Genomic DNA, 22,665 nt, shown 5'->3' with positions numbered 1-22,665 from the left:
GAGTCGGGTGAAAGGAAAATTATCAGGGAGAAGGAGGTTCCGAGGGACACTCGTGGGTTGAACTGTGTCTGTTTCAATGCTAGGAGTGTGGCAGAGAAAACGGATGAGCTTAGGGCCTTGATGTTTGTGAGGCAGTTAGATGTGGTGGCTGTAACGGAGACGTGGTTACGGGAAGGGCAGGACTGGCAGCTGAATGTTCCTGGGTACAAGTGTTTTAGGTGTGACAGAGGAGGGTTGAAGAGAGATGGGGGGGTGGCACTGTTAGTAAAGGAGAACATCACAGTAGTGCAGAGGGAGGACAATATGGAAGAGACAGGGATTGAGTCGCTGTGGGTGGAGTTGAGGAATAAAAAGGGAGAGATTACGTTGCTAGGGGTATACTATAGGCCACCCAACAGCCCGAGGTCGGTGGAGGAAGGCATTTGCAGGGGCATTTTGGACAGGTGCAGGAAGAATAGAGTGGTTGTAGTGGGTGACTTTAATCTTCCAGGAGTGAATTGGAGGGGGCCTAGAGCTGGGGGTACGGAGGGAGAGGAGTTTGTGAGATGTGTTTTGGAAGGGTCTCTAGAGCAGTATGTAACTAGCCCGACTAGGGGATGGGCTATACTTGATTTAGTGTTGGGTAATGAGCCGGGGCAGGTGGGTGAGGTAGAGGTAGGCGAACATGTGGCTAACAGTGACCACAAGTCCGTCTACTTTAGGTTAAAAATGGAAAGGGACGAGTGCCGGCCGAACGGGAGTGTGCTGAACTGGGGAAAGGCGAGCTATGGCAGGATTAGGAGGGAGCTGCAGGACACTGATTGGGAGGGACTGTTAGCTGAAAAGTCCACGGTTGGCAAGTGGGAGGCTTTTAAGGGCAAAATGAAATGGTTGCAGGGGAGGTATGTTCTGGTTAAGCGGAAGGATGGGAAAGGTAGGATTAGAGAGCCGTGGATTACAGGGGGTATTGAAGGCTTGGTCAGGAAGAAGAGGGAGGTGTATGTTAGGTCGAAACGACTGGGTACAGAGAGTGCACTGGAGGAATATAGAGAGAGTAGGAGGGAGCTAAAAAGGGGAATTAGAAAGGCAAAGAGAGGGCATGAAATGGCTTTGGCTGGTAGGATTAAGGAAAATCCAAAGGCATTTTATTCCTATATTAGAGGCAAGAGAGTAGTTAGAGGGAAAATTGGTCCTCTTAGGGACAAGAGTGGAGAGTTATGTATTGAGTCGGAGGGAATGGGGGAGCTCCTGAATGGATACTTTGCGTCGGTATTCACGAAGGAGAGGGGTTCGGAATCGTGCGGTCTCTTGAAGGGAGCTGAGGATCAGTTGCAGGAGATATCAATTACGAGGGAGGAAGTGCTAGGGCTTTTAGGTAGCGTAAGGACGGATAAAGCTCCGGGGCCTGATGGTATTTATCCCAGGCTGCTTAGGGAGGTGAAAGATGAAATTGCTGGGCCTCTGGCGCAAATCTTTGTCTCTTCTTTGGACACAGGTGAGGTCCCAGAGGACTGGAGGGTAGCAAATGTGGTACCGCTGTTCAAAAAAGGTAGTAGGGACAACCCTGGAAATTATAGACTGGTGAGTTTGACATCGGTGGTAGGGAAATTAATGGAAAAAATACTTAGGGGTAGGATGTATGAGCATTTGGAGCGTTGCGATCTAATTAGGGATACGCAACATGGCTTTGTTAGAGGGAGGTCTTGCCTTACGAATCTGGTGGAATTCTTTGAGGAGGTGACAAAAATGGTTGACGATGGGAGAGCCGTTGATGTCATCTATATGGATTTCAGTAAGGCGTCTGACAAAGTCCCTCATGGTAGGCTGGTAGAAAAGGTTAAGGCGCATGGGATACGAGGCCAGGTAGCTAGGTGGATTGAGAACTGGCTGGGTAATAGGAGACAGAGGGTAGTTGTGGAGGGGACCTTGTCGGGCTGGAGGCCAGTGACCAGTGGTGTGCCGCAGGGCTCAGTACTGGGACATCTCCTCTTTGTAGTATACATAAATGACTTGGAAGAGAGCGTAGGTGGTGTGATCAGCAAGTTTGCTGATGACACCAAGATGGCAGGGTTGGCAGGTACTGAACTGGATTGTCAGGTGATACAACAGGATATAGATAGGTTGGTGCCTTGGGCAGATAGGTGGCAGATGGAATTTAATCCTGACAAATGCGAGGTGATGCATTTTGGAAGGAATAATGCAGAGAGGAGCTATGTGATAAAAGGTAGACAGATTAGGAGTATAGACATACAGAGGGACCTGGGAGTGCAGGTTCACAAATCCATGAAGGTTACGTCACAAGTTGGGAAGGTTGTTAGGAAGGCGTATGGAATGTTAGCCTTTATAGGAAGGGGTATAGAGTATAAAAGCTGCCGCCTAATGCTTCAGTTGTACAGAACGTTGGTTAGACCGCATTTGGAGTACTGCATCTAGTTCTGGTCACCTTACTCCCACACCCCAAAGATGTGCTCTTAGGCTGATTGGTTTTACCAAATTGACACTATTCTCCCCTGAATCTGGCTAAGTTCGGGGTTCCATTCGTAGACATGCAGGGTAGAATAGGTGTAGGGTGATGCGGCGGCGCGGGCTCGTTGGGCCGAAGGGCCTGTTTCCCGTGCCGGGTTGTTCTTTTTTTAATTCAATCACGGGACATGGGTGTTGCTGGCTGGTGAGCATTTATTGCCCATCTCTAATTAACCTTAAGGAGGTGGTGAGCTGTCCTCTTGATTTGCTGCAATCCACGTGCTGTGGGTTGACCCACAACGCTTTCGAGGAGGGAATTGCAAGATTTTGACCCAGTGACTGCAAAGGAACAGCAGTATATTTCCAAGTCAGGATGGTTGAGTGGCTTGAAGGGGAACTTGCAGGTGGTGGTGTTCCCATATACCTGCTGCCCTTGTCCTTCTAGATGGAAGTGGTCGTGGGTTTGGAAGGTGCTGTCTAAGGATCTTTAGTGAATTGCTGCAGTGCACCTTGTAGATAGTACATACAGTTGCTCTTAAGCATCGGTGGTGGAGGGACTGAATGTTTGTGGATGTGGTGCCAATCAAGCAGGCTGCTTTGTCCTGGATAATGTCAATTGAGTGCTGTTGGAACTGCATTCATTCAGGCAAGTGGGAAGTATTCCATCACACTCCCGACTTGTGTCTTGTAGGTGGTGAACAGGCTCTGGGGAGTAAGGAGGTGTGTTACTCGCTGCAGTATTCCTAGTTTCTGACCTGTCTTATAGTCACTATATTAACGTGGTGAGTCCAGTTGAGTTTCTGGTCAACGATATCCCCAAAGATATTGATAGTGGGGAATTCAGTGATGATAACACAATTGAATGTCAAGGGACAATATTTAGAGTATTTCTTACTGGTGATGGTTATTGCCTGGCATTTGTATGGCGTGAATGTTATTTGCCATTTGTCAACCCAAGCCTGGATATTGCCCAGATCTTGTTGCATTTGAACATGGACTGCGTCAGTATCTGAGGAATCACGAGTGGTGCTGAACATTCTGTAACCATCGGCGAACATCCCCACTTCTGACCTTATGACGAAGGGACGATCATTGATGAAGCAGCTGAAGATGGTTGAATCTAGCGCACTTCCTGAGGAATTCCTGATTCTGATATTATTGCTATAACAGAGACCTGGCTCAAACAAGCGCAGGACTGGGTGTTAAATATTCCTGGATACAAAGTGGCAGTATTGGTTAAAGATGACATTGCATTACTGGAGACAGAGGACGTTGTAGGGAGGTCAAGGGCAGAAACTCTCTGGCTTGAGGTAAGGAATGAAAAAGATGCAATAACATTAACTGGCGTAATATATGGACCCCTGACTAGTGCAAGGGATGCAGAGCAGCACATTTGCAAAGAAGTTGTTGTGAGCTGCAAGAATTATAGAGTTATTATTATGGAGGACTTCAATTATCCAAGTATGGACTAGGATAGAAATCGTGCAGAGAGACAAAAGGTGACGAATTCCTGGAATGTGTTCAAGAAATATATCACTATTCCTTCACTGTCACTGGGTCTAAATTCCCTTCCTCAGAGCACAGTGGGTTCACATACATCATACAGACTGCAGCACTTCATGTAGACAGCTCACTACCACTGTCTCAAGGGCAATAAAGAATGGGTAACAAACGCTGGCCTAGCCAGTGACGCTCACATCACGTAAATAAATGAATTTAAAAATCATCATTTTTTTGCAGCAGTGTGTTTCCAGTCAACGAGAGGGCCTGGTTGTAAGGAATGAGTTGGCCCAAGTGGATCAAATACTAGTGGGAGAGTGACCATTATATCGCAAAATTTAGGCCATGGGAAAGGAGGAGAAGCAATCCAGAGCAGAGATAATTAATTGGAGAAAGGCAACTTTGATGAGATGAGAAGGCATTTGGGTTGAGAGAGTCGGAATCAAATATTGGCAAAAGAAACCATGGCTGATCAATAGGCCACCTTCAAAGAAAAACCATTACAGAAAACGTCAAGGCCGATTCCCCTGAAGGTGAAAGATAGGAGAAGTCAATCCAGGATGCCTGGATGACGAGACAGAAAGAGGTGAAGATGAAAAGAAAGAAGTACACGAACAACAGATATCAGGTAAAACATAGAAGGACCAGGGGGGAAGTGAAAAAAACAATAAGAATGGCAAGCAGAGAGTATGAAGAGAGACTGGTAGAATCATAGAAACCCTACTGTACAGAAAGAGGCCATTTGGCCCATCAAGTCTGCACCGACCACAATCTCACTCAGGCCCTATCCACATATCCCTACATATTTACCAACTAATCCCTCTAACCTATGCACGTCAGGACACTAAGGGCAATTTTAGCATGACCAATCAACCTAACCCGCACATCTCTGGACTGTGGGAGGAAACCGGAGTACTCGGAGGAAACCCACACAGACACAAAGAGAATGTGCAAACTCCACACAGACAGTGACCCAAGCCGGGAATCAAACCCAGGTCCCTGGAGCTGTGAAGCAGTAGTGCTAACCACTGTGCTACCATGCCGCATTTAGTTAACATAAAAGTGAATCCCAAGATCTTCTCTAAGCATATAAATAAAAAGGGTGGTAACAGAAAGAGGAGGACAGATTAGGCACAAAAAAGGGGTTTACATGTGGAGGCAGGGGAAGTAGCCGAGTTATGAAACAAGTACTTTGCATCTGGCTTTATAAAGGAAGGAAGTGGAAAGAAGATCCCAAGCCAAGGTGAGAGAGGAAGCAACTGATGAGCTTGAAAAATTTATAATCGAGAAGGATATGATGATGGAAAGGGTACCTTTACTTAAAACTGATAAGTTACCAGGACCAGATGAGATACATCCAAGTGTTTGGAGGGAACTGAGCGTGGAAATTGCAGAGGCATTAATGATAATATTCCCGTTTTCCTCAGACTCAGGGATGCTGCTGAGTACCACAGAATTGCAAATGTTATACCCCTTGTTGAAAAAGGGGCGTAAGCATAAAGGGGAAAATTAGATTAGTCAGCTTGACTTTGGTGGTAGGGAAACTTCTAGAAATTATTTCGGGGGGAAAAAACAAGTCATTTAGACAAGTGTACGATAATTAAGGAAAGCTTATGCTAACTTGCACGAGTTCTTTAGAGCAAGTTGAAAGGGCGGCACGGTAGCACAGTAATTAGCACTACTGCTTCACAGCTCCAGGGCCCTGGGTTTGATTCCTGGCTCGGGTCACTGTCTGTGTGGAGTTTGCACATTCTCTTTGTGTCTGTGTGGGTTTCCTCCGAGTACTCCAGTTTCCTCCCACAGTCCAGAGATGTGCAGGTTAGGTTCATTGGTCATACTAAGAAATTGCCCCTTAGTATCCAGGGATGCGTAGATTAGAGGGATTAGTGGGTATAATATGTAGGAATATGGGGGTAAGGCCTGGGTGGGATTGTGTTCGGTGCAGGTTTGATGGGCTGAAGGGCCTCTTTCTATACTGTAGGGTTCTATGATGATGTGGTAATAGAGAAGATTGACAAAGGCAATGTCGTTGATGTGGTGAATGTGGATTTTCAATAGACATTAGATACAGTGTCACGAACAGACTTCTGAGCAAATTCTAGCTCATGGGATAAAAGAGAAAGTAGGCATTTGGAAAAGAAATTGGCTGAATGACAGGAAGCAGATAGTAGTGATAAAAGTTGTTTTTCAAATTGGAGGAAGGTTGGTAGCCGAGTTCCCCAGGGGTCAGTGTTGGGAACCCTTTGTCTTCCTGATCTGGACTATAGCGTTCAGGGCATGATTTCGAAACTTACAGATGATGTGAAGATTGGGAATGTTGTCAACTGTGTTCGGGAAAATCCTGAACTTCAAAACGACAGACATGTTGGTGGATTGAGCAACTATGTGGTAGATGAGGTTCAATGCAGAGATGTGAGAGGTGATTCATTTTGGCAGGAAGAGTAAGAGGGGACCGTGTAAAAAAGGAGGAACTCTAAAGGAGCTGTAGGAACAGAGGGAATGTGTGTCCAGATAACTAATTGAAAATGGCAGGATACATTGAGGGAGCAGTTAATAAAGCATATAGCATCTTCAGCTTTATAAACACAGGGGCATTGAGTACAATAGTAGGGAATTCATGTTGAATTTATATAAGACACCAATTCGGCCCCACCTGGAGATTGGATTAGTTTTGGGCACTGTACCTGAGGAAGAACGTGGAGGCACTGGAGAGAGTACAGAGGAAATTCTCAAGAATAATTCCAGAGATAGAGAATTGTAGCTATGAGGATAAATTGGAGAGGTTGGAGCTGTAGGGCTAGAGGGCACAGCCTCAGGATAAAGGGGGGGCGGTTTAGAACGGAGTTGAGGAGGAACTTCTTCACTCAAAGGGTGGTGAATCTCTGGAATTCTCTGCCCATTGAGGTGGTGGAGGCTTCCCCGCTCAATATTTTTAAGATGCGGGTTGATAGGTTTTTGATAGGCAAGGGGATTAAGGGTTATGGGGAGAGGGCGGGAATGTGGAACTGAGACACGACAGATCAGCCATGATCTTACTGAATGGCGGGGCAGGCTCGAAGGGCTAGGTGGCCTATTCCTGCTCCTATTTCTTACGTTCTTTAATTGGAGAAAAGAAGGCTGAGAGGAAACTTGACAGAGATATTCAAAATCTGGGGGTTGTAAACAGCAAGAAGCTGTTTCCGCTTAAGCATCAAGAACTAGGGGTATAGGTTTAAAATAATTGGCGAAAGGAGTAGCAGTGACATGAGAAAAGATTTTTTCATCCAGAAGGTGCTTGGAGTTTGAAATGAACTTCCTGAGAGGGTGGTGGAGGCAGCTTTGATCGAGGTATTAAGGAGCTGGAGGTGGTATTAGATGAGCTCCGCATAATTCGTGAGGCAGAGAGAGACATTGATAGGAGTTTTAAGGAAATAGTCACTCCTAGTAATCAGTCTTGGGTCAATGTCAAGAGGAGGGGAAAGAAGCATGTGGGAGGAGAATCCCCTGGGGCTGTTCCCCTCCAAAATAGGTTTTCGGTCCTGGAGGCTACAGTTGAGGAAGCATCAACTGGGGATAGCCAAAGGGAGCAGGACTCTGGGGGTGAGCCTATTGTTAAAGCTCAGGTGTCTAGGGGATGCAAGAGATTGGGCCTCGTGATTGGGGACTCTACAGTTAAAGGGACGGATAGGAGAGTTGGTAGTAAGGGTAGGGATTCAGGGCTGGTGTGTTGCCTACCAGGGGCTGGGTTCCGGGATGTGTCAGAGAGGATATTCAAGACTCTTAGGGGAGAGGGTGATCAACCCCAAGTTATAATTCATGTGGGGACACATGACATAGGGAGGCTAAGGGAAGGGGATATTAAGCAGAGTTTCATGGAGTTGGGATGGAAACTAAAGGCCAAGTCAAACAGAGTGGTTATCTCTGGACTCTTGCCTGTGCCACGGGATAGTTTAGAGAGGAATAGGGAGAGGGAAAGTTTGAACTTGTGGCTGAGGGGATGGTGCAGGAGGGAGGGGTTTAATTACTTGAGCAATTGGGGCTCATTCTGGGGAAGATGGGATCTCTATAAGAGTGATGGTATACATCTGAACCAGAGGGGAACAAATATCCTGGGGGGTAAATTTGTGAGGGCTATGCGGAGTGGTTTAAACTGATTCAGAGGGGGGGTGGGATCCTGGGTAGAGGGGGTGAAAGTGAGGGGGGCATAGAAGGGGATGGCATTGCACGGCATTGTGAGGGTGGGGCGGAGCGAGGTTTGAAATGTATATACTTTAACGCGAGGAGTATTCGCAATAAAGTGGATGAACTTGCAGCGTGGACCAGTACCTGGGACTTTGATGTTGTGGCCATTTCAGAGACGTGGATAGAGCAGGGTCAGGAATGGATTATGCAGGTGCCGGGGTACAAGTGCTTTAGTCGGAGTAGAGAAGGAGGTAGAAGGGGGGGTGGAGTAGCATTATTGGTCAAGGACTATATCACAGTGTCAGAGAGGAAGTTTAATGAGGATTTGTCTGTTGAGGTAGTATGGGCAGAAATTAGAAATAGGAGAGGAGAGGTCACCCTGTTGGGAGTCTTTTATAGACCTCCAAAAAGTTCTAGAGAGGTTGTGGAAAGGATTGCAGAGACGATCCTGGTTAGGAGTGAAAGTAATAGGGTAATTGTTATGGGGGATTTTAACTTTACTAACATTGATTGGAATAGCTATAGCTCTAGCTCGTTAGAGGGGTCAGTTTTTGTTCAAAGTGTGCAGGAAGGTTTTTTAACTCAATATGTAGATAGGCCAACTAGAGGTGAGGCTATATTGGACTTGGTGCTGGGAAATGAGCCAGACCAGGTGCTAGACTTGGAAGTTGGTGTGCTTTTTGGTGATAGTGACCACAATTCGGTTACGTTCACCTTAGTGATGGAAAGGGATAGGCATGAACCTCGGGTCAGTAGTTTTAGCTGGGGGAAGGGTAATTATGAGGCCATTAGGAGAGAATTAGGAAGCATTGGTTGGACTAGGAGATTACAGGGACTAGGAACGTCTGAAATGTGGAGTTTTTTCAAGGAGCAGCTACTGTGGGTCTGTGATAGGTATGTCCCTGTCAGGCAAGGAGGAATTGGTAGGGCTAGGGAACCGTGGTGCACAAAAAAAGTTGATTTGTTGGTTAGGAAGAAGAAGGAGGCTTATGTTCGGATGAGGCTTGAGGGCTCAGGTAGTGCAGTAGAAAGCTTTAGATTGGCTAGGAGGGAGTTGAAGAGGGAGTTAAGAAGGGCTAGAAGAGGGCATGAGATGACTTTGGCTGATAGGATTAAGGAGAATCCTAAGGCGTTCTATAGGTATGTCAAGAATAGAAGGTTGGTCAGGGCAAGATTAGGGCCAGTTACAGACAGTAGGGGGAAGTTGTGTGTGGAACCGGAAGAGATTGGAGAGGCATTGAACCATTATTTCTCTTCGGTGTTCACGCAGGACGATATGAATGTAGCTGAGGAGGTCACTGGGGTGAAGGGGTGTAAAATAGAAAGTATTGTAGTTGATACAGAGGATGTGTTGGATATTCTAGATGGGTTGAAAATAGATAAGTCCCCTGGTCCAGACGGGATTTACCCTAGGATTCTATGGGAGGCAAGAGAGGTGATTGCAGAGCCACTGGCTCTGATCTTCAGGTCGTCGTTGGTCTCTGGTATAGTACCGGAAGATTGGAGGACAGCGAATGTTGTCCCATTGTTTAAGAAGGGGAGCAGAGACTTCCCTGGGAATTATAGACCAGTGAGTCTTACTTCTGTAGTGGGCAAGGTTTTAGAAAGAATTATTAGGGATAGGATTTATAGTTATTTGGAGAGTAATGAATTGATTAGAGATAGTCAGCATGGTTTTGTAGCGGGAAGGTCGTGCCTTACTAACCTTATTGAGTTCTTTGAGAAGGTGACCAAAGAGGTGGATAGGGGTAAGGCAGTAGATGTGGTATATATGGATTTTAGTAAGGCGTTTGATAAGGTTCACCATGGTATGCTTCTGCAGAAAATGCAGATGTATGGGATTGGTGGTAATATAGGTACTTGGATCAGGAATTGGTTAGCAGATAGGAGACAGAGGGTGGTGGTTGATGGTAATTATTCATCATGGAGTTCGGTTACGAGTGGTGTGCCTCAGGGATCTGTTTTGGGGCCACTGCTGTTCGTAATCTTTATTAATGATCTGGATGAGGGTATAGTTGGGTGGATTAGTAAGTTTGCTGATGACACCAAAGTCGGAGGTGTGGTAGATTGTGAGGAAGGGTGTCGAAGTTTGCAGGGTGACTTGGACAGGTTGCAGAGCTGGGCCGCGAGGTGGCGGATGGAGTTTAATGCGGAGAAGTGTGAGGTAATCCATTTCGGTAGGAATAACAGATGTGTTGAGTATAGGGCTAACGGGAGGACTTTGAATAGAGTGGAGGAGCAGAGGGATCTAGGTGTATGTGTACATAGATCCCTGAAAGTTGGGAATCAAGTAGATAAGGTTGTTAAGAAGGCGTACGGTGTCTTGGCGTTTATTGGTAGGGGGATTGAATTTAGGAGTCGCAGCGTCATGTTGCAACTGTACACAACTCTGGTGCGGCCGCACTTGGAGTACTGTGTGCAGTTCTGGTCCCCACATTACAGGAAGGATGTGGAGGCTTTGGAGAGGGTGCAGAGGAGGTTTACCAGGATGTTGCCTGGTATGCAGGGGAGGTCCTATGAGGAGAGACTGAGGGATTTGGGGTTGTTTTCACTGGAAAGAAGGCGGCTAAGAGGGGATCTTATAGAAACATATAAGATGATTAGAGGTTTAGATAGGGTGGATGGTGATAGCCTGTTTCCTCGGATGGAGAAATCTAGCACGAGGGGGCATGGCTTTAAATTAAGGGGGGGTAGTTATAGGACGGATGTCAGGGGCAGGTTCTTTACCCAGAGGGTGGTGAGGGACTGGAATGCCCTGCCTGCTGCAGTTGTAAATGCGCCTAGTTTGGGGGCGTTTAAGAGATTGGTGGATAGGTTTATGGACGAAAAGGGATTGGTTTAGATTAGTGGGTCAATGTTTTTTTTTAAAAATAAGACTGGTCGGCGCAACATTGTGGGCCGAAGGGCCTGTTCCGCGCTGTAATGTTCTATGTTCTATGTATTCAACATGGAGTTGGGTTGCTATTGGAAAGAAATAATGTGCAAGGTTGCAGGGATAAGGCAGAGGAATGGGGTTAGGTAGAATGCTCTTTTGGCAAGCCACAGCAGACTTGATAGGTTGAATGGCCTCCTTCTGCATTGTACAGATTCTGTGAATCTGAGCATAGTACAAACTAAGCTCCAGCTGAATGAAACCGACTCTAGGATTGACTTTGACAAAGAGAGATTACAGATCACATCTGCAGATGTTTAGATCATGATTATACACTGCATTTAGTGTAAATATATCTGATGTTAAAATATTGAACAAATATTACAGTGCAGTACAGGCCTTTCGGCCCTCGATATAGAAGGCAGTTTTGATAGGTCACAGAGATGGAGGTGATACCTGAGAGATAGACCCTTCCACAATCGATCGGCTGCTCTGTACTATTTCTGGGGTTTTGCGACTTTCTTGTCTTGGGATTTCATGAATCGAGCGACCCATCTCTTTAATGGTCGTGACTCCCTCATAAGGTTTGCCTTTCGTGATGGATCCCTCAAAAGTTCGCAGTGGTGGACTTTCCCGTTTAATCTGTTTACTATACTTCATGCCTTCTTCAAAGGTCTCATTGGAGGCTCTTGGTGTACCTAACAGAACAGCATTACAACAAGTAAACAATCAAATACCATGAACCTTTGAGTGATGGACATAGAGTGGAAGGATGGTGAAGGCTCAGAATTACCGTAGCGGGGTGAAGAAGACAGCACTGATGCTCTGGGCTATCAGTATTTTAAACAAAGCTAAGGGACCTGTTGTGTTTATTTCTGCAGTTTCCAAAGACCAGGATATGGGATTTAGTGCATCGATGATATTCTGCATTAATATCCCCAGTAATTGAACACAGAACAAAAAGGTATTTTAAATGTGATCCTGCCATCTCTGGTCTTTTGTTTCTGGTTCAATCAAACCGAGAGATACAGATTCAGAAACCAGACTACACTTCAACTCTTCCAACCATTTAGTTACAGCCATTTAGATAGCCCAGGGTGCTCTGATTTGGTTGTGCCTGACAACACCAGGTTTAAGTCCAACCGATTTATTTGATGGTAAACTATCTAGCTTTCGAGGTTTCCCTCTTCTTCAGGTGAACGGAGAGTTCTGGCCTCAGACAGAGCGTATAAAGCACAGACAGACACACATATAAAGCCAGAACTCTCCATTCACCTGAAGAAGAGGGAAACCTCAAAAGCTAGTGAGTTTACTATCAAATAAATCGGTTGGACTTAAACCTGCTGTTGTCAGACTTTTTACTGTGTTTACCCCAGTCCAACGCTGGCATCTCCACATCTTGGTTGTGGCCTGACAGAAATGGACACAGAAACTTACCTTGCATTATTGATCCCGATGGGACTGCCCTGTCTTTGGATTCTGATAAATGTGGGCTTTCCCTCGCACGACTGATGAGACCTGTATTAGAGAAACAGAGTTTATTTTCAATGTCTCATTTTCTGCTATTAAATTATTGCTGATATTTCTATTCACAGAATAGACAACACACTTCTCAATGGCTACAGTGGAAACATGGAATAAATCATTTATAAAGGGGAAGGAGAGCTACAGGTTAATTGAAAGTCGCATCATTTCAGGTATATGGTTAACCTGCAAATCCAGTGAATAAGCCTCTGCTCAGACTTAACTCTCCCCAGTGGCTACAAGTGGACAGGACAGATCGAAAAGAACAGCTTTCAAGGCTTCCTATTTCTAATGGATCAGACTCATACTGTAAGATGAAAAGCTTGTGTGCATTAGTGTAAAATACAATTGTCTCTGAAAGCTTGAGAAAGTGCCAAAAAGGTAACGTATGATGGTGATTATTTTATGCTGGAGGCACACTGGAGCTTCAGTGAATCCTTCCTCCTCAGCCCTTTCACACCAGTGCGTGGAGACAGATACCACAGCACCTACTTCAAGACGTCGGCTGCAATTCTGTGGATTAACAGAAAAGAAACCCCAGCTGAAATACTAAACAATGTCACACAGCCACGTAGCCATACCTTCATAAGGTGCAGACACCGTGGATTCCCGCACTGGGACTCGACTTAATCCACTTTCCATTAAGTCATAGGTCCTCTTGACTCCATGGACCTCATGGCCTGTTCTGGGACTTCTGGTTCCCTCGCGTATATTTTTTATAGCTGGAGGAGTGAAGAACAAGGTTACAAGATGTCACATCACATCTAAAAACAACTCCATGAAGAATTCCTCTGACAGGCCATGGCCTATGTGCCTGTCAGCTATTTTGCACAGTAAGATCCCATTGACAGCTCTGCAGAACATCAGCATTACTGGTTAGGATTTATTGTCCAACCCTAACTGACTGAGGTGGTGGTAAGATGTTTTCTTTAATCATTGTGGTCTATATGGTGTAGGTACACCCACAGTGCTGCGAGGGGTTTTGCCCCAGTAACATTGATATAGTTCCAAGCCAGGCTGGTGTGTGGCTTGAAGGGGAATTTGCAGTTGGCCATGTATCTACCGCTCATATCCTTCTGGTGGTAGAGGCTGTGGGTTTGGAAGGTGCTGTTGAAGAAGCTTTGGCTGCAGTGCAGTGTGTGATGGCTACACACTGCTGCCACCTTGCATGGAGGGAAGGCAGTGAACGTTTAACACGGTGACAAGGGTGCTGATTAAAGAGACTGCTTTATCCTGGATGATGTCAAGCTCAAGTGTTGTTGGAGTCATACTTTTTCAGGTGAATGGGGAAGGATCCCATCTCTTCCGACTTGCTCCCTATAGATGGTGGAAAGCAGTCAGGAGGTGAGGTACTTGCTAGAAAATCCAGTGGGCATGGTGCATCAGTCTAGAGCGAGCATGTATCCAATGGACATGGAGTGCCAGTTTGGAGTGTGTTATAAGTATGAGGTTTAGAGGTTTATGAAGTTTTCCGATCAAGTCATTTGGCTGAAGTGTTATAATTTGCAATCTTATCTTTGAAATTTTAGATAAATGAAAGGGTCATGTGATGTACGTTGGCGTCGATCTGACAATAAGTCTGTAGTCTCATTGTGAAGAGTCAAAGATAGGGTCAGAATATGTCTTTGCAATCTATGTGCTGGACATTTACACTTGAGGATAATGAAAGGGGTTTCTAGTTTCTCAATAAGATGACCCTGAGATCCAGAACGGTGTTATTGATATCAGTTTGTAAATATTTGTGCTGGAGCCTGTCCTTTTGCTTCTAAAATGAAAGGCAGTGAAGACCAGAAATAGCTGATTGATATTTCTAATTGGATACAAAGCTGACGTGATTCCCATTGCCCTATTGAAAAGGAGAGAGGAGACTACTTTGAGATTAGATTACAGATTTTCCTATAAACCCAAAAATATCTCAAGAAGGGACAGTTACATCTTTTGGTCTTATGTGGTCTGCAGCCAATAGGAGTTGGGGAACAGATGTTAGCCGAAGCTACAACTTAAGCAGAGAAAATGCTGACATCCGTCATGTGGGAGCTTTCAATCGCTTTGAAGACTGCGCTCATGAGGAATTAAAATGAAGCTGGAGGATTCAGTTAGCTGAAGCTAAAGAGAGAATTCCAGGAAAACACTCCAGTGTAAGCTTTATTGGGAAAGAAAAGGTAAGCCTTTGGAAACTACAAACGAATTGAATTGGTTTCAGAAGACTTACTAATGTAGAAAAAAACTGGGCTTTCCAACTGCCATTAAGAATCATAGAACCCTACAGTGCAGAAAGAGGCCCTTCGGTCCATCGAGTCTGCACTGACCACATTCCCACCCAGGCCCTACCCCCATATCCCTGCACATTTACCCACTAATCCCTCTAACCAATGCATCCCAGGACACTAAGGGGCAACTTTAGCATGGCCAATCAACCTAACCCGCACATCTTTGGACTGTGGGAGAAAACCGGAGAACCCAGAGGAAACTCACGCAGACATGAGGAGAATGTGCAAACTCCACACAGACAGTGATCCAAGCCGGAAATCGAACCCAGGTCCCTGGAGCTGTGAAGCAGCAGTGCTAACCACTGTGCCACCGTGTTGCCCAAGTAAAGGGCAAACTGTTTGGGAGTTTAAAGTATAACTTGTTCAAGAAAAAAAATGTTTAACCAGTCCTGTTTTGTCTTCAGTCATCGATACAGTAAAAGTTATTTTAAAAGGTGAAATCTTGATGTCTTCCTTTCCATTAATAGTTGGAAGTTTGAACTTCTCTTTAAATTGTTATCTCAACAAGTAAATCAGTGTTAAGAGTGCCAAAAATTGGACCCTGAGATAAATGGTCATGTGACAAGATTGCTGGGGGAACGTAATACATCCTTGAGTTAAAGATAGCTTCCTGGTCTGGTTTGTTAACCCTTTCATGGGATTTGGATGTCACTGACTGGACCAGCATTTTTTTGTCCATTCCTAACTGCCCTCGAGAAGCTGGTGGTGTGTCATCTTTCTGAACTGCTGCATTATTCCATGTGGTGCATGATTTGCTGCAGTGCATCTTGTAGGTAGTGCACTCTGCTGCCACCGTGTGTCAGTGGTGGAGGGAGTGGATATTTAGGATGGAGTGCCAATTAAGTGGGCAGTTTGTCCTGGATGACATTGAGTGCTGTTGGAACTGCATCCATCCAGGTAAATGGAGAAGATTCCAACATAGAACATAGAACATTACAGCGCAGAACAGGCCCTTCGGCCCACGATGTTGCGCCGACCAGTTAAAAAAACAATGACCCTCTAACCTAAACTAATCCCTTTTCATCCATAAACCTATCCACGGATCTCTTAAACGCCCCCAAACTAGGCGCATTTACAACTGCAGCAGGCAGGGCATTCCAATCCCTCATCACCCTCTGGGTAAAGAACCTACCCCTGACATCCATCCTATAAACTACCTCCCCTTAATTTAAAGCCATGCCCCCTCGTGCTAGCTTTCTCCATGTGGCTGACTTGTGCCTTGTGGATGGTGGATAGGCCTTGGGGAGTCAGGAGGTGAGTTACTCACTGCGGAATTCCCAGCCTCACACAAACAGTTACTAAAGACAAAGAAAACAGCCCAAGTCATTGTGGATTAACAACAAATAATAGATTACATGCTGTGAAAATTCTATGGAATGCAGCCTTATGGTGGTGCAGTTTAATGATGAAAGGTAGCACGGTGGCAAGCAGGGACACAGGTTCAATTCCTGCCCTGGCTCACTGTCTTTGTGGAGTCTGCACATTTACCCCATATTTCCACGGGTTTCCTCTGGGTGTTCCTGTCTCCTCCCATGTCCAAAGATATGTAGGTTAGGTGGATTACCCATGGTAAATGCACAGGGTTAAGGGGATGGGGGGGGGGGGGGTGGTGGACCTGGATAGGATGCTCTTTCAGAGAGTTGGTGCAGACTGAATGAACCAAATGGCCTCTTACTGCACTGTCGGGATTCTATGGAGATAAAAATGATGACATCAATGGTGCAGCAAAATATCATTCTGGGGCAGTCAAGAAGTCAAACAAATGAATGATTAGCATATATCCCCAAACAAGCAGCAAACAAAATTCACTTAGCATTTCATGACCCACAACTTTTCTCATTATTGACAATTTACTGCATAGCTCAAACTCCAAGCCCTTGCTCATTCGCTTCTACTTCTTAGACACCTAACGGGGGCCACCACAACTAAAAAACTGCTTTCAAAATCTTTACCAATATTCAAAACAGGAAATGCTGGAAATTCTCAGCAGCTCTGCTATCATGTACAGAGAGGAACAGAGTCAACGTTTCAGCTCGATGACCCCCCACCCCCACCACTTCCTTTTTGTCCTGGTGAAAGGTCACTGAGCTGAAACGTTGACTCTTATTTCTCTGGTCATAGGTACTGCAAGACCCACTGACGATCTTCAAACTCTATATCTAACCCACCTCATTTCCACTTGACGTTTCACTTACACAAATGAGCATGACTTCAATCTGAAAGGACTGAGCGTGGGGCAAGTGTTTGAAGGACATCAATATATTATGTGACATTCAATCTGAGGAATTAAGAAATAAAGAACTTACTATCATATGAGAGTATATGGCCACTCTTACTTTCGTAGATGACATGGCCTTTTGATATCGCCTCTTCCCGGGACTGCTCAGGGCTGCCTGATTCCTCGGTGGCTAGTTTGCTGATTGCTCCTTTCAATAATGTGTCTGCAGCAATGCCCTGTTGTGACAGGCCTGGGGTGCCCTACAAATAAAACAAGTTCATTTCATTTCCATTCAACTTTCTATCCCTTGAAAACACAAAAACTGACTGCAAAAGCTTCTATAGATATGTGGTGAGAAAAAGACTGGTGAAGACAAATGTAGGTCCCTTGCAGTTAGAATGATGTGAACTCATAATGGACAAAGAGATGGATCTGTCTTCACTAAGGAGGACACAAATAACTTTCCAGAAATACTAGGGGACTGAGAGGCTAGCATGAAGGAGGAACTGAAAGAAACTCTTGTAGTCAGGAAATTGTATTGGGGAAACTGCTGAAAAACCCAATAAGTCCCCAGGGCCTGATACTCTGCAGCTCAGAGTACTTAAGGAAGTGGCTCGAGAAATAGTGGACACATTGGTGATCATTTTCCAGCATCTAGAGGGTAGCCAGTGTCACTTCACTTTTTAAAAATGAAGAGAGAGATAAAACAGGGAGTTATAGACTGGTCAGCCTGACATCGGTGGTGGGGAAAATGTTGGAGTCAATTATTAAGGATCTAATAACTGAGCATTTGAAAAGTGGTGACAAGATTGGTCCAAGTCAGCATGGATTCACTGAAGAGAAATCATGTTTGACAACTCTTGTGGAATTTTTTGAGGACGTGACCAATGGAGTGAACAAGGGTAAATCTGTGGATGTTGTGTATCTGGACTTTGAAAAGGCTTTTGACCAGGTTCCAAAGAAGAGATTAGTGAGCAAAATTAAAGCTCATGGGAAAAGAAGTTGTCAAGAAGAGGTAAAAACTCTGCAAAGGAATACAAGGTAGGGTTAGAGAGAGAGCAAAACAGTTGGCAGATTGGGTAGAACGTGTAGGTGTGAAGTGGTCCAATTTGGCAGGAGGGATAGATAAACAGGAGAACTCAGTGGAACAGAGGGGTCTGGGGGCTTGTTACATGAATTACATAAAATTAATATGCAGATACAACAAGAAATCAGGAAGGCAAATGAAATGTTCAGTGCAAGTGGAACAAAATATAAAAGTAGGGGCATTTTACTGCAGCCATACACAGCATTGGTGAGGCCATATCAGGAACACTACGTACAGTTTTGGTCTCCTTATTTGAAAAAAATATATAATTGTGTAAGAAGCAGTTCAGAGAACGTTCATTCTTGGATTGAAGGGCTTATCTTATTAAGGTTGAACAGATGGGGTCTGTTGACATTTAGAAGAAAGAGAGGTGATTTTATTGAATATAGAAGGTCCTGAGGAGAATTGGTAGGGAAGATGCTGTGGGAATGTTTCCAGTTGAGGGCATGACTAGAACTAGGGGACATAGTTTAAAGTTAAGAGGTCTCATTTCTAAGTTGGAGACTAGAGTTCTTCTCTCTCAAAGAATTGTTGGTCAGTGGAATTCTCTTCCCAAGAGAGCAATGAAGGGTAGGTCATTCAATATATTTCAAGACAAAGTGAAACATATTTCCAATAGACGAGGGAGTCAAAGATGATGGGTGGTAGCAGGTATGAAGTTGAGATCAAACCAGAGCTGCCATGACTTTTTTTGAATGGTGGACCAGGCCCTTTGGGCCTGCTGGCTCACTCCTGCTCCTCAGTCCTATCACCAAATATTTTAGTTTTCATTTTTGTTGACTTACAAGTATGATATTTTAGTCTCAGTACAGTGAAAAAAATAAGGACTGAGTAGTTAACAGTAATACTGGGAGAGTATTAATACTCATGGAGGGGTGGGTGGGGGGGGGGGGGGGAAGAACGGTGGTCAGTAATAGCGGGAGATTATTAATACTTATGGGGGGGGTTCAGTAATACTGAGAGTATTAATACTCATGGGGGGGTCAGTAATACAGGGAGAGTATTAATACTCACAGGAGGGGTCAGTAATACTGGGAAACTATTAATACTCACAGGAGAGGTCAGTAATACTGAGAGAGTATTAATACTCACAGGAGGGGTCAGCAATATTGGGAGAGTATTAACACTCGATGGGGTGGGTCAGTAATACTGGGAGAGTATTAATTATTGTTTGTCCATCGTCATCGATGAGGACCTTGACACCATTAGTCATTTTGAGGCTGGTTGCACTGTGTCCGAAGATGACTGATCAGGCCAATTGGGGCACGCAATGTCCTGGCACATATTGGACAGACTTGTGTAGACACTGTAGATGTTGCACTGGCGGCTCTGGACTTGCACAGCTCACGCTTGAGTTGTGCTTCAGCAATGCACCTTGCTTCGTGAGCCTTTGTGGATGAGGCAGTGCCAGGTAGGGCGGTTTTGTGCCAGCGTTTCCCAGGTGGTCGTGTCAATGTGTCAAGCAACTTCAGGGAGGCTTTGAGCGTATCTTTGAAACGTTTCTTCTGTCCTCCATGCGAGCGTCTTCCAGCAGAGAGTTCCCCAAAAAGGAGCTGCTTGGGTATGCACTCGTCTGACACACGGATGACATGACCTGCCCACTGGGTCTGCGCTCTCATCAGCAGTGTGTGGACTGATGGTCGACTTGCTCTAGAGAGAACTTCAGTGTCTGGTACTTCGTCTTGCCATCGAATGCGTAATATTCTGCGAAGACAAGTCATGTGGAAATGATCGAGCTGTCTTGCATGCCTTCGATGCACAGTCCACGTTTCACAGGCATACAGGAGGGTAGTGAGTACTGCGGCGCTGTAGACCTTCAGTTTTGTTGCTGGGCGGATTCCTCAACGTTCCCATACAGTGGAGCGCAGTCTACCAAAAGCAGAACTTGTCTTTGCTATTCTGCAGTTAACTACTGTATCAATAGTCACTGCTTGGGAGAGGGTACTGCCAAGATAAGTGAACTAGTCCACTGCCTGTAGTTTCTGCCCTTTCGATTGTGATTATGGATTCTGTGTACGGTGCATGAGGAGCAGGCTGGTGCATGGCTTTGGTCTTTTTAATGTTGATGGTGAGTCCAAAGTTGTCAAAGCCATGGAAAATTTATCCATACTGACTTGCATCTCTGGCTTTGAGCCAGCATACAGGGCGCAGTCATCGGCAAAGAGGAAATCTCTCAGAACAGTCTCCTTCACATTCGAATAGCTTGAAGTCTCAGGTTGAAAAGCTTCCCAACGACTCTGTACTTGAGAGTGATTCCAGCAACACTGTCCCGGAAGGCATCATTCAGCATGGCAGTAAACATCATGCTGAACAGTGTGGGTGTGAGCACATAGCCCTGTTTGACACCATTGGTGACTGGGAATACCTCAGAAGATTCTCCACCATCCAGTACTCTGGCCATCATGGAACTGGCGTACCATCTGAATGAATTTGGGGGGGAAGCCGAACTTTGACATGATCCTCCACAGGCCTTGTCAGCTTACACTATCGAAGGCTTTCACAAGGTCAACAAAGGTTGCGTAGAGTTCACGATTCTGCTCCTGGCACTTCTCCTGAAGTTGGCGCACAGCAAAAATCATGTCAATAGTCCCACGACCTTTGCGGAAGCCACACTGAGACTCTGGAAGCAGGCCTAGCTCCAGATGAGTGATCAGACGATTTAGCAGGACTCTTGAGAGGGTTTTTCCTGTGATGGAGAGCAGCGAGATTCCTCGGTGGTTGTCACATACTTGCCTTTTGTAGAGGTGTACAACGGAAGTTCCTGAGGAATGGATCCTTGCTTCCAAAAGGACTGGAACAACTCGGTAAGCTTCTTGATAAGTACAGGACTAGCAGTTTTATAGATCTCTGCAAGTATGGCATCTGCCCCTGGGGCTTTGCCACTGGATAGATGACTGACAGGTTTCGTGACTTTGGCTACTACCAGTGGGTCATCCATGGCGCTGTCGATATCAATCTGAGGAATCCTGACTATTGCCTCATCGTTAATAGATGACAGTCGGTTAAGAACAAGCTTCAAAGTGTTCAGCCCATCTCTGCAGGATCTGAGCCCTCTCTGTAGTGACAGTTGTACCATCTGTATTCAGGAGAGGGGAACTCCCAAGAGATTGAGGTCCGTAGAGAGTGTTGAGGGCTTCATAGAATTATTTCAAGTCGTTTCTGTCAGCATATCCCTGTATTTTATCTGCCTTGGCGCTCAGCCAGGCATCCTGTATTTTACACAGTTTATTCTGGACTGTCCTGCGAGCATTGGTAAAAGCATTTTTCTTGGCAGCTGAAGATGGGTCGTTCTGACAGGTCCGATGAAGACGGTGCTTTTCAACAAGTAGAGCCTGTATCTCCTCATCATTCTCATCGAACCAATCATGCTGCTTGCAGGTGGAGGGCTTAAGCATCATCACCGCAGATGTATGGATAGCATCCCTGAAGTGTTCCCAGTCATCCTCAGTGCTGCCTGCAAGGTGTAGGTCAGCAAGCTTGATTTCTAAGTCTTCAGCCAGTGCTGAAGCTATGCTGGGGTTTTTTTTAGCTCGGCCGCATTGATTCTTTTCATAACCTTACTTCCTTGTGGTCACCTCTCGGGTCTGATGCGGAGCCTCATTTTGGAGACAATGAGCCTGTGATCTGTCCAGCAGTCAGCACCACACATGGCCCTGGTCACTCTGACATCCTACCTGTCTTTTCTCCTGACAATGACATAGTCGATAAGATGCCAATGCTTAAAGCGGGGGTACATCCAGGAGGTCTTGTTACGGGTAGGCAGACGGAAGGTTGTGTTGGTGATGAGGAGGTTGTGTGCTGCACAGGTCTTCATTAAGAGTAGGCCATTACTGTTACACTTGCCCACTCCATGCCTCCCAATGACTCCTTGCTAGATTGCACAGTCACACCCTACTATTGCATTGAAATTGCCAAGCAAGATCAGCTTGTCGGTACTGCTCACTGCTGACAGTAGGGCATCTAGTTCTTCATAGAACTTGTCTTTCATCTCATCCGGGTCGTGCATTGTGGGGGCATAGGCGCTGATCATGGTGGCTTGACTTCCGTTCTGTAGCAGAAGCTGTAATGTCATAAGCCGGTCGTTCACGCCCTTGGGTAGACCATCAAGTTTCTGAACAAGGTGACTCCTGACAGTGAATCCAACTCCAGCATCACGACGCTCATTGCTGCCGCGACTGCTCCAGAAAAAAATGTATCCACCTCCAGTTTCAGTCAACTGACCTACGTTGGCAAGATGAGTTTCCTCAGGGCTGCAATGTCAGTGTTGTATCTTGCAAGCTCTCTGGCAACTAAGGCTGTTCTTCTCTCTGGCCTGTCTGCTGTAGGGTTGTCTAAAAGCATGCGCACGTTCCAAGTGCCAATGGTGAGCGATGTCACCTTGTGTTTTATTTTGTTTGTTTGACCGCAAGATGGGATCCCCACCAGCCGCGGTAAACTGGCCAGGGTGTAGTGAAGCAGGTAATGTTTACAGCACCTTTTCTTGCCCCTTCCTCATTCTACAGAGGTGAGCAGTGCGTTCCTAAAGAGGGCTGCTCAGTCGCCCAGGTAGACGCCGAGTTTCACTGCTGTTTCGGTCAGTGGAAAACGACCA

At 45.6% G+C, this 22,665-nt stretch overlaps 1 protein-coding gene across 12 annotated transcripts in view; it reads right to left on the bottom strand.

The window, feature by feature from the left end:
• ncor1 (nuclear receptor corepressor 1) overlaps positions 1-22,665 on the bottom strand; it is a 345,530-nt gene that overhangs the window by 69,754 nt on the left and 253,111 nt on the right. For 11 of the 12 annotated variants that reach the window (XM_080211013.1, XM_080211017.1, XM_080211019.1 and 8 more), the window contains 4 exons: positions 17,076-17,247; positions 13,081-13,221; positions 12,413-12,493; positions 11,432-11,673 (listed from right to left, as the gene is read on the bottom strand). In XM_080211013.1, the coding sequence (XP_080067139.1) occupies positions 11,432-11,673; positions 12,413-12,493; positions 13,081-13,221; positions 17,076-17,247 (636 nt within the window). The remainder of the gene's footprint in view (positions 1-11,431; positions 11,674-12,412; positions 12,494-13,080; positions 13,222-17,075; positions 17,248-22,665) is intronic. The other variant, XM_080211016.1, reaches the window with a different exon arrangement.

This window comes from Carcharhinus amblyrhynchos, chromosome 23, assembly GCF_965287045.1.
Source record: "Carcharhinus amblyrhynchos chromosome 23, sCarAmb.v2.hapA, whole genome shotgun sequence".
NCBI lineage: Eukaryota > Metazoa > Chordata > Chondrichthyes > Carcharhiniformes > Carcharhinidae > Carcharhinus > Carcharhinus amblyrhynchos.
The sequence above is the reverse complement of the archived record's forward strand: the minus strand, read 5'-3'. Positions and strand labels throughout refer to the sequence as shown.